Below are 12,397 nucleotides of genomic sequence, written 5' to 3'. Positions count from 1 at the left end.
ATCACATGCAGCATGGGCATGCATGGGGATAATAGAACCATCATCATTATGACAAATACATTACGTTGCTGGTACTGCATGCGTATAAATTATATACAAATTATTCAGCCAATTATGATGGTTCCAGTATCCCCATGCATGTCCGCTCTTTGGTGCCATCATTGGTGAGCGACCACGATAGTGCTCTCGACTATGACGCCCCATAGGCATCGGTGGGAAGTCCTCAGGCCCACTGTACGGTTCGTCCATTGCCATTGGATTGTGGTGTTCAAGTGAGGGATAGTCACTGTACGGCATATGCGATCCCTCGGGGAAATACGGTAAAGGTGGTGAGGGGGTCATCGATTTGCCTCCTCGTAACGGATGTGGTCTCTTAAAGTACGATCCCTCAGGGTAGGGACACATGTGGGCATCATCAGGAGTTGGTGATAAACCAGGGGGTGGTCCTCTGGGCTGGGAGCTGTGGTCGGGACCAAATTTCCTCGGATCTGCTCGTAGACTTGGGCCAGATTTCGGTGCAAAAGTTGGAGATGGATAAAATGGTTCTGCGTTCAGGGAGAGTGTAGATAGAGGCGGCTTGAACTCATTGTCGCTTGAATTATGAGAAGATTCATCTTTCTGTGGACTCAGTGGTGCTTCAATTGGTTTCGTCATTTCAGTTTCACTTTGCTCGTCTTGTTCCGGGAGTTGGTAGTCATCATCTTCCTGTCCATCGTCAGGTTTGTCACGATCGCTCTTCTGCTTCCTACGCATAATGGCCGAGTTATTGGAGAGTAAAGAAGCAGCCAGCTCGTGAGGAGAAGTGGGCAGACTCTGAGAACCGCCTTTACCAGAGTCCACACTGAGTAGAGTATGTGTCACACCATCCGTTTCAACCAAGCTATCAGAGTCCATTGGAATTATGATAACAGGTTCTTCAATCAACTCGCTCCTTATGATAGGTACAACATGCAGAGTTTGTGGCCGCTGTCTAACGTTCTCATCTGATTTCAGCTGGTGTTCGAGAAGATTGTCCTCAACTAGTTGTGTGATCTTCTCAACAACGGGTGATTTAATTTTCTCGGAAGGTTTTTTGCCAGTACTGATTTTCTTAGTACCGTAAGTGGCGGCTTGATCTAGTGTTCTTGAAAACGAGTCAGTGAACGTCTCTTTAGTTTCTTGTTTTGTGGTCTTAGTTGTACGACCAGTCTTGATGGCAGTACTGGGAACAGCTGGGGACACGAGTACCGGTATTTCATTGCCCTTTTTTGGGGATACGTCGATAATAGTCGTCTCTGATAGTTTATTGAGTTCATTCTCAGTAGTTTTGTCACATTGCACGTTGGTTTCAGTTTCAGTTTGTACCGTATCTTCAAGAGGAGGTGTGCTGTCGTTGTCAAGTTGCTCAGTGGAATTAGACGAAGAGGAATCTTCAAATGAACCAACTAGTTGCTTAGCGTCTGTTTTGTCCGTATCCTTTTCTTTCTCTCGTTCTTTGTCTCTCCCTCTCTCCTTTTTACGAGCTTTTTCCTCTTTCTTGATCTGTTGTCAAGGTTTCCTCTTTCCTTTCATCCGAACGGTACTAATCGGTGGTTCTTTCTTGTCGACCAGTTCTGTTCTTGGTGACATGACCTCTGTACTCTCGGGCGTGTCGGGAGGATGGATGGTCTGGCCAGTGTTGGGCTCCTTGGTGACAGGTGGTGGAGGCTTCTTCACTTCAGCTACCACAGTTACCACCTACACAGAGATATAGAAGTATAAACCGTAAATCAAGTATTATGTGGGGAATGGTGTATTTACATGCATGTACATGTCACTTAAAAAACAAGTACAGACCTGTCAAGCGTTTGTGTATTATTTCCGATTATTATACAGGAATATTAACAGCCTACGCATGTACATGTACATGTACAGTACACAGAATATACAAATTACAATGAAAATTATTAGTGTTCAAACATAATACGTATACAATGGCTTACACATACAGTGTGTGCAATATTACTTTATCTAAATAAGAGACTGACCTGGCTAGGTGTTTCCACTTCCTCCGACTTGTCGGTACCCGTAGATGCCGAATCACTGTTGCTAGAAACAATGCTACTCTCCGAGACCTTCCTCTCCAGCTCCTTCCGTCCGGACGGGGGGAGGGGTGAACTATCAGGCGTTATCTTTAGAGGCTTCAATTTTCGTACGATTTTTGATTTTCTCACATTCGTTGATGGATAGCTCGGATTAGTTTCCGTGGGTGCTTTTGAAATGATCTCGCCTTTGGACGCGGTTTTTTCGGGGATGGTTTTCTCGCTGCTACGCTTCAGTTTGGTAGGGGATGAGCAGAGTTGCGCTGGTGCACCGGTAGTTGGAGTACAAGGTTGGGTCTGCTCTCTAGCTCCAGTGTGATTGTCCGTGCCTGTTCTAGGTGGGGAGATGACACTCGGCTCAGTAACAGGAGCAATGGGGATCTTGAGGGACATTCCCTTCGGCGTGGAAGTAACAGCCGTGTGTGATCTAGACGGAACAGGTTGCAATGAGGTGATAGTTTCCTGTGATGATGGTTTTCTCTCGATCTTGTTTTGTACCACACGATGTCTGAGAGTGGGTATTTCTTGAGCAGTAGTGGGGGTTACTAGCGGCTCAGGCTTAGGTTTAGATACGGGAGTGTTCTTATCGGTAGAGGGTTTAGGAGGCTCTCGAGTTACTTCAATTTTCATAGATTGACCAGTGGACTCAGACTTCTGGTTAGAACTGCACGAAAGAGAAAAACACAGAATAAAAAAAGAACAACCATATACAATTAAATGTAGGTAGCAAATAAACTTTACTTCATACAAAATAGATGCATACTTCACTGAGTAAAAACAGAGAAAAACAAGTAACTAATCGTAAGTATAAATATGGATGTACACACACGAACTCTGCACTCTGCACTAACCTTTTCTCTCCTAATTCCTGGACCTTCTTGGACAGCACATCCATAGACTTTGACAACTTCTTCAAATCGAATACTTCTCCGGAGCCTTTCGTTGCTTTCGCCTCACTTTTATAGGACACAGAACTACTGCTCCTCATTCCGAACTTGGTCTGCACGAATACTGTAGCTACAAGGCAGAGTATGACAAGCAGCCAAAACGGTACAGACAACCAGGCCAGTGTTTTCTCCCATTTGGGCCGAGGCTGTAAGGCAATACACGCCGCTAATAGTTGATGGGGGAGGATGGCTAGTAGAGGGTAGAGGAACTCGTTGCCAGTGGAGGTTTGTAATCGTAGAGTGGTGGAAACTTGGGTCAGTGTGTAATCTGGAGTGAACCTGCACGTATGGATGATGAGATTTGTAATACACTGTTGCAAGATACGTACTGTATAGCAGGTAATTTTCGTTGGTGAAAATTCGTGTATGAATTCTACCCATTTAAATAGTTCGAATTTTAAATATTCGTACAGCTCAGGATAGTGATGTTGAACCTATTGCGATAGAAATTCGTTTCGTATCATACTCTTCAATACGAAATATATGAAAATTTCAACCATACGAAAATAACCCGCTATACGGTATATGTATAGGATAGACTACACCTAAGAGTAGAATATGCGTCTATGTAACCTCCGCGGTTGCGGTTAGCCCGAGGCGCAAAGCCGAGGGAATCTAACCGTAACCAAGGCGGTTACTAAGACGCATATTCTACGAGTGGGTGTGGTCTATCTAACTTGGACTTCATTGCGCATGCGCGAGGCGTGGTTATAAAAAGCCAGGTTTGGTGCGTAGCAACAGAAATTGAATTTGTGCGAGCTGGACGAGCTGGACGAGCTGGACGAGTTGTGAGAGACACCAGTTGACAGAAAAAGACAAGAAGACGGCTTCAAAACAACGAAAAACTACAGTAAAACTTAGTAAAGCTTGTGAAACGCTTCCTGAAGATACTGGAAAGAACAGACAAGTAAAAAGAACATAGAACTATGCTAGAACTGACTCTGCAACACTACAAGAAGAAGAATGAAGCACTGTGGTGGAGTGGAGGGGGTATAGAGCAGACTGGACCGGCATGGAACCTCAATAGAAAGTGTCAAGCGACTACTAAAGTGTTTTTGATGCTTCCTGGCCCCCCTGCCCATGCCCAACTGGAAAAAGCAATACAAAGCAACAGTGGACATGGAAAGAATGGATATTGACTGAAAAAACTATTGCATTCTGTGTTTTTTATAATGTTTTTGTCATCTTCTTGTCACTTTCACTAAAAATTTCATTCCAACTTTTGAGAACTTCCTGCAAATTATTTGTCACTTCCTGTAGAATATACGTCCATTTCCTGTAGAATATGTGTCCACTTCCTGTAGAATATGCGCCCATTTCCTGTAGAATAACTACCTTCCTGTAGATTATGCTTCCATGTAATCTACTGTTTTTAGCCAATCAGATCAATTACAGATGATGTAATGTAGTCTAAACATGTAATTATACTGTGATACACACTGTACATATACACACACTGATAGAATTCGCTGAAGGGATTCTGACTTACGTTATTTCAATTTTCTTTGATCGGTTTGGTTTAATGGTGATGTCCTTGTTACAGTTAGAGATAACGAAGCCTCTCCCCTCACAACTGCCACCCTCCAGTCCGATGATACGCAAGGTGATGGAGGTGGAGCCAGAGTTATGCATTCTAAAGGTCTTGGTGAGCTTGGGTCCACAACAGTGCCAGCTGTGTGTGTGTGTGGGGGGGGGGGTTAGGAGGTAGCATGATATGGAATCTACAATACTTACAGTCGTTGGTTGTTTTTTTTGTCTGCACAACAAAACTTATTAAAAGGCCTGGAATTAAAACTACATGTATTTATCTAAAATTACTAGAATTGCTAAGCATCTACAGTACCAAACAGCTTGTACATGCATGCACTGTATGACTGTATGACTGTATGACTGTGTGTGTGTGTGTGTGTGTGTGTGTGTGTGTGTTCGTATGTGCTTGACCTACCTAGACAGTTCTCCATGACAGAGTTGGGGAACTCAAACATGAGAGGTTCAGTGCCGGGCTGGACACTGTCGATAGCAAACGAACCCTGAACCCCGCTCCCCTGCACAATGACGTAATCAAACACAGTCAAGTTGTTTCTCAACAAAAGCAGCGTATTCAACTCCTGGTCTACTTTAGGACTGAAAGCAACCGCCATTTCAAACAGTTTGCTGTGTGGAGGCAGTAACGTTGTAGCCAGGGCTGTCTCAGGTGATGCACTAGATACAAAACTGAAGGAATTTGACAAATGAGAAAAGTTGAGATTTCGTAGTCGTGGGTCGAATCGGTCCAATAGAGAGTCGATGATGGTTTGCGGGTGAGTATAGTGACTGAGGAAAACTGGTTGAACCAGTAGGGGCACGTCTGACGGGTTCGTTATGCGGAGACGGTGAATCTATAGCAAAAGAACGAGTGTGGTAGGTAACTAAAGAGTGTGGTAGGGAACTAAAGAGTGTGGTAGGGAACTAACGAGTGTGGTAGGGAACTAAAGAGTGTGGTAGTAAACCAATGAGTGTGGTAAGCAACTAATCACTACATACTGTATATAATGTACAGTAGTGTACGGAGTGTACTAGCCTTGGGTGAGATGACATGCTATCAAATACTGTGAGAGTGCCCACTCACTTCTGCTGCCTAAGATATGACAGCTCTAGACTAATAATAAAGGGAGTAAGTGGAGGAAAAGAGGAGAGATTGGGGGAGGTTACTGTGAGTTAAGTAACAAGACCAGGTAGCGTGTGTATACATGTTAGACTAGGTACCCTGACTTACTGATGTGTTTCCCACTGTGGTTGGCTCCAGTGTGACCAGCTTCTCCTTGACCAGGTTAGGCCAGGCCAGACTCACATCCAACAGAGCTCACTACAATACTTGCATTGAAACTGCAAGAGAGAGAGAGGTTGAACCATTTGCTTATGGCATCCTCAACAAGTACATTTATAAAAATAATTATAGGCTGGCTATGAGCAATTGTAACAATCAGTGCCACCTGACTTACATTGTACCAACGTACAGTATCCATATAGAAATTGATTTAAAGCAGCTAAAACCAGTACTCTAAAATGCTACATTGTAAACCGAAAAATATACTGGGGCTGTATATACATGATTGTAGCTATTCTGGGCACACACACATTGAACTGTAAGTCAGGAGAGGCTTACACTGTGCGTCCATCGTCCACCAGCGCTCTCCAGGAGGCCCATAGAGTAGTGAGCAGCTGTAGCTCTCGAGACGGGTCCTGGGGGGCTGAGTTAGAGGACCATAACCCGAGGGAGCTGGCCGGCTTTTTCAGATATACAGTGTCCCCCAGTAGGGGGTCAATCACAACAGAGCCAATCTGTGAGTGGGTGTGTGTGTGTGTGTATGTGTGTGTGTGTGTGTGTGTATGTGTGTGTGTGTGTGTGTGTGTGTGTGTGTGTGTGTGTGTGTGTGCGTGCGTGTGTGTGTGGTGAGTGTGTGTGTTAAGTGTGTACACGGCATGCACACAGGTCCCAATGAACGGTTTGTGTACAAAGCAACCCCTCGACAAAGGCCACCTCGGTTTACTGACCAAAAACATGCTCCCCAAAAGTGTCTGTTATAAAAAGAGGTTCTGTAATAGTACGTTCACAGTAACAATACGGTTCCGATTTATAATTACCTCAACTTTTTCCGTTGGTCTCAGTCGTGGCAAACCATCCACACCCTCTTCAAAGTATACCCGGGGGTCATTAAGGTCAGAGTTCACAGAGGTCACGTCGACAGCTTTATGAAACAAAGTCCGTGCACTCAATCCGACCCTTGCCCTCAGGTAGGGGAAACATCCCCTTGAAACTAATTTCCCCAGGGCTCATTTTCAATCTACTCTCGGCCGTCTTGAAATAAACAGGAATGTGTAGAACTTTATCAAACGATGTGTTGACGATGACTTCCCCGCTGTAGGTACTGATGGTGTTTGGATTAGACACAGTCACGGTGAATTGGGCGCTGTGTTCAGGTTCGAGGGTGTGTGGAGTGGGCGGGAGGGTGGGGGGTGCCATTAGTGGTGGGGTGTACGGAGGACAGTTGAACACTCGTAAACGGGAGATTGGCACTCACAGAGTAGGAAATGATGGATATCTGCAGAGACAAACTAGCGTATCAGCAGGCCATAATTATGAATTTGTACGAACACTGTATGTGTAACAGAAACACTACTAAAAGTTGTTGTAAGGATTATAACGTGGCTCCACGTACATCATAAATACATGTAGCCAGTTCGAGCAGCTGTGGATATGTGCAAACAACTTGTACATACGTATAAGTACAAGTGTACATAATTAAGGCAGATGACAGTAGCATTACATTGAGAGGACTTATTGTAACAAGGAGCACTTACTTGCACAGGGTTGATGTTGTGCAGTGTGAAGGTCTTAGAGACAGTGTCCGACTGAGAGAGCACTCCAAACTCCAGAGAATCCTCGTCACTGTTCTCCAACGAGTACTGCAACCAATAAATGATAAATTACTTGTTTTCGACAAGAGGATATAACTCCCGTCTAGTGTATAGTTAGAGAAAACTAACTACATGAAACTGTAGAGTAGCCTTTGGGCTTGAACTGGCACAAAAGCTGATATCTAATCTTTCTGCTGTTGTTTTGTTGTACTACTACACACAATGCATGTTCGTTTCTGCGCATGCGCACTGTACTCTATTGCCATGTGGATCTGATAATGGCCGACATACTCAGTGCTGCCAGGGCTGGTGACTTGAGTGCTTTGCGAGTTTCCATCAGTAGGGGAGAATATGTCAACAGTGTGGATAGGGTAAGCTGGTTTGTGGGTATGTAGAACTGAAGCTGTGAAAGTTTATTTTTGCTGTCGTGCTATAAATTTAATACCTACCCAATTCGATAAACTCAACCAATGATGTATTCAATACATAATGCATACTTAAATAAATGTATGGCATTTACATTGAACTTCCTGGTCTTGGCCGTTCAACTGTACCCTAGTACAGCGCCAACTCAGCTACGACTCAGACTGAACGCAATTTTAGGTCCTAAATTAGCGCCAGCAGTTGCTGTAATAATTTTTATGGCTTATAAAAGGCATAAGAAGGCAAGTCACCCGTACTTGGCCTATACCATTGTTATGTACCATTGTTATGTGCATGCTTTTGATCAGCACTCCTGACTATCGGGAAGTAGCTTCCTACAGAGAAGAAAAATCACACAGTAGATCCACCTATAAGCTAGAAAGGTTAGAGTTATTGTTATGTACTTTCATACGTGCACTGGTGGATGACGTTAAATGCAACCACTCTATTAAATAATTCCAATCCCCTCTATCACACAGATGTGTTGTCAATAATATTATACTCTCGCTCTTGTAGCTAGGTTACATACACATATATAGACATTACCGGCATTTTCAATTCGAACCCTTATTATCAGTGTTTTGTCTATAATTTTACGCTTATCTTGCTTATTTATATCTAAGTTGATGCTGCATAAATTAATGTTCTTGTTAATTATATTGTACAGTCACTATAAAATATGATTGTTTTGGGTGCTTAAATTTCTAAATGGAGGCTGAAAATTAATGAAGTTGATAACATAGCACATCATTGGATAGTTGCATTTTTGCTCTTTGCAAATCCCTTTCCTTTACTTTATTTATGGTCTATCGCACAGATGTGTTCTCAAAAGTTACTGTATGCTCTCACTCTTGTAGGATGGGTGGACTCCACTCATGATGGCAGCCAAGTATGGTCACACTGACTGTATTAGAGAGCTGCTCTCCTCAGGAGCCGTGGTGGACCTGGCTAACAAGGTGAGTATCTGATACTAAACTGATTTGTTTATAGGCAGCATTATTAGTCATTTAGGAATTATAATTATACATGGACATTGCCTTAAACTCACTTCTATGCTGATCGAATAACTGTTGACAAGAATTCCATCGAATTGAATTGGGTGGGACTATTACTTTGGTTTGTGTGTGGATTTAATCTGCCATCGCTCAACTACGAGCTAGCTTGCTGAAAGGTTAGAGTTAGTGTTTGTACTTTCGTGCGTGGGTGGATGATGTCAGATGCGACCTATTAATAGCCAATCCTCTTTATTTACTTTATTTGTAATTACAGCACCAACTCTGACTGAATTCCATTACTTAAGTCCTCCAAGGTTGCTGTAATTAGAAAACGTAATTATTTGTGATGTCAGGCTCAAGGCAGTCGGCTTTTCTTTTATTATGCACATGCATTTGATTTGTAGAGCTGCTGTAAAATACAGAGACGAAAAATCTAACTGTACAGTTGGTCCAATGCATACTGAAAGATTGCACTCAACACTAGAATAGCTGTGCGCTTAGCGCCACCATAATATTTTTGAGGTTATAAAAGTTGATTTGGGCGCTGTAAACTACGCTCACTGCACACTCAGTTTAGAGCAAATGGTAAATTCAAAAAATAAGTGTAACTATGATCTATCACACAGATGTGTTGTTAAAAGTTATTATTATGCTCTCACTCTTGTAGCGTGGGCGGACTCCACTCATAATGGCAGCCAGTGAAGGTCACACAGACAGTGTTAGACAGCTGCTCTCCTCAGGAGCCGTGGTGGACCTGGCTGACGAGGTGAGTATCTGATAGTGTTTATAGGCAGCATGTTTGTGACCATTAATTTTCATCATTTGGTAAATGAAATACTTGCGCATGTACTTACAATTATGCACATTGCCAGTATTTTAATTGTTACGTTTTGCTTATAATTTTTACGCTTATCTTGCTTAATTATTTGTGTCTAAGTTGACGAACTGGGCTACATAATTTTACGCTTATCTTACTTATTTGTGGGCTACATACGTTTTCTTGGGTATGTTGTACACAAATGAATAATTATGATACGTACGTAGCACTTAAAAAGGTTGTACAGTTTAATAACATAGCACATCATTGGATAGTTGCATTTTTGCTCTTTGCCAATCCCTTTCCTTTACTTTATTTATGGTCTATCGCACAGATGTGTTCTCAAAAGTTACCGTATGCTCTCACTCTTGTAGGATAGGTGCACTCCACTCTATTGGGCAGCCTGTAAAGGGCACACTGATTGTGTTAGACAGCTGCTCTCCTCAGGAGCCGCGGTGGACCTGGCTAACAATGTGAGTATCTGATACTATGTCTATAGGCAACATGCTGGACATTACCCGAGGCCGTGCCGCGGCTAGCGGGTATAGTAGTCGTCTGGTCTGTTTGTTTGTGTTTTGTGTGTGACACAGTCTACTCCCCTGGATTCCATAGCACTGTGTTTACAGCATGGATAGCCTTCACACAAGTTATTAGTTTTCAGATTTTGATGTTAAAGCTTCGTAAGCTTGGACTTACACGGCTAGCTAGCTACACCTGGCCTTTATTTCGAGGTACGTATTTACAGCTAAAGTGATCCCGTACCAGGAACAATGGAACAGGGTCACTAATTTAAAAGTACATGTAGAAAGCCTAGATATGATTTTGGTTGTTGTACGAGCTAGCTTGCTGAAAGGTTAGAGTTAGTGTTTGTACTTTCGTGCGTGGGTGGATGATGTCAGATGCAACCACTCTATTATTAATAGCCAATCCTCTTTATTTACTTTATTTGTAATTACAGCACCAACTCTGACTGAATTCCATTATTTAAGTCCTCCAACGGTTGCTGTAATTAGAAAACGTAATTATTTGTGATGTCAGGCTCAAGGCAGTCGGCTTTTCTTTTATTATGCACGCATTTGATTTGTAGAGCTGCTGTAAAATACAGAGACGAAAAATCAAAGTGTATAGTTGGTCCACTGCATACTGAAAGATTGCACTCAACACTAGAATAGCTGTGCGCTTAAGCGCCACCATAATATTTTGGGGTTATAAAGTTGATTTGGGCGCTGTAAACTACGCTCACTGCACACTCAGTTTGGGGCAAATGGTAAATTCCAAAAATAAGTGTAACTATGATCTATCACGCAGATGTGTTGTCAGAAGTTATTATTATGCTCTCACTCTTGTAGAATGGGTGGACTCCACTCATAGTGGCAGCCAGTGAAGGTCACACAGACAGTGTTAGACAGCTGCTCTCCTCAGGAGCCGTGGTGGACCTGGCTGACATGGTGAGTATCTGATTGTGTTTATAGGCAGCATGTTTGTGAACATTAATTTTCATAATTTGGTAAATGAAATATTTGCGCATGTCCTTACAATTATGCACATTGCCAGTATTTTAATTGCTTAAAATTTTTACGCTTATTTTGCTTATTTGTGTCTAAGTTGACGAACTAGGCTACATACATTTTCTTGGATATGTTGTACACAAATGAATAATTATGATACGTAGCACTTAAAAAGGTTGTACAGTTTAATAACATAGCTGGATAGTTGCATTTTTGCTCTTTGCCAATCCCTTTCCTTTACTTTATTTATGGTCTATCGCACAGATGTGTTCTCAAAAGTTACTGTATGCTCTCACTCTTGTAGGGTGTCTGATTTGCTAAATTTTCTGTGACGTACATACGTATATATACATGCAGTTGTAGGTGTACTGTACATCATTGTTAAGTACATGTACTGACCATTACATGCATGACTGTACATTTCCTTAGTGCTTTAAACTGATGCCCCAGCCGGTTTTAATTTTTTATGTACTGTACGAGGTTGTTGTGCTTGTGTTCTCACTCTAGGATGTGGTTGGAAATGTAGAGCAGTGAATGTCTGTATTGTTCAATGTACATTCATATTGTGTTGTCACTGTCTCCACTCTTGCAGATTGGGAACACTCCACTCATAAAGGCAGCCCACAGGGGACATGAAGATACAGTAAAGACGCTTCTCTCTGCAGGGGCTTCCCCTCTCTGCACTAATAATGTGAGCACATGTACTTTATAGAGTACATAGTTGCGTAGTTATACTTAACAAACAGCTTTACATGTACCTATACCTCTTACAGTAGTTGATGACTGAACAGAGCTGTCATTTGTACCTTAACAGATAACTCTTAATGTGCTATTATCATTGCCAGTATCGCTGTGTCAGCAAATTACATGTAATACGCATTAGACCACTTTACCTCTTACAATGTACGTCTCATCCCTTCATATGATCATTATCACAGTATGGAGAGACTGCTCTGATGATGGCCAAGGAATCACTTCTCTCTAACCCTTCAATAATAAAGCTGTTGGAGGAAGCTGAATCACATGTGAGTCCATACCTCAATAATGCATACACTGAATTACAATTACTGTAACATTAATTAAAAACACATTAATCAATTATTAGAAGTGTTTTCCTTTCACCAAGAGTTCATTATAGCCTATATTGTATATTGTTGTGTCTTATGTTAGTATCTGTGGTGATGATCAAGAGGTGTGGTTAGCATTCAAGCTATAGGTGTACATATTGTACAGTATCGATTAGTATTCT

The 12,397-nt window shown here is 42.2% G+C and overlaps 4 protein-coding genes across 6 annotated transcripts in view; 1 reads left to right on the top strand and 3 right to left on the bottom strand.

Annotated features, from left to right (window-relative positions):
* The window catches only part of LOC135334056 (uncharacterized), a 113,059-nt gene that overhangs the window by 50,986 nt on the left and 49,676 nt on the right, over nt 1–12,397 (top strand). The gene's annotated exons all lie outside the window — the stretch shown is intronic.
* The window catches only part of LOC135334063 (transmembrane protein 131-like), a 66,387-nt gene that overhangs the window by 20,493 nt on the left and 33,497 nt on the right, over nt 1–12,397 (bottom strand). The gene's annotated exons all lie outside the window — the stretch shown is intronic.
* LOC135334091 (lymphocyte cytosolic protein 2-like) lies at nt 46–1,524 on the bottom strand. The gene has a single exon (XM_064529148.1). The coding sequence runs from the start codon at nt 892–894 to the stop codon at nt 61–63; it is 834 nt and encodes a 277-aa protein (XP_064385218.1). The 5' UTR covers nt 895–1,524; the 3' UTR covers nt 46–60.
* LOC135334070 (transmembrane protein 131-like) lies at nt 1,524–4,654 on the bottom strand. The gene is made up of 4 exons (XM_064529112.1): nt 4,497–4,654; nt 2,912–3,286; nt 2,007–2,724; nt 1,524–1,716 (listed from the first exon to the last, which is right to left on the bottom strand). The coding sequence occupies exons 1-4, from the start codon at nt 4,637–4,639 to the stop codon at nt 1,528–1,530; spliced, it is 1,425 nt and encodes a 474-aa protein (XP_064385182.1). The 5' UTR covers nt 4,640–4,654; the 3' UTR covers nt 1,524–1,527.

The sequence above is a fragment of the Halichondria panicea genome, chromosome 3 (assembly GCF_963675165.1).
Source record: "Halichondria panicea chromosome 3, odHalPani1.1, whole genome shotgun sequence".
Lineage (NCBI taxonomy): Eukaryota > Metazoa > Porifera > Demospongiae > Suberitida > Halichondriidae > Halichondria > Halichondria panicea.
The sequence above is the reverse complement of the archived record's forward strand: the minus strand, read 5'-3'. Positions and strand labels throughout refer to the sequence as shown.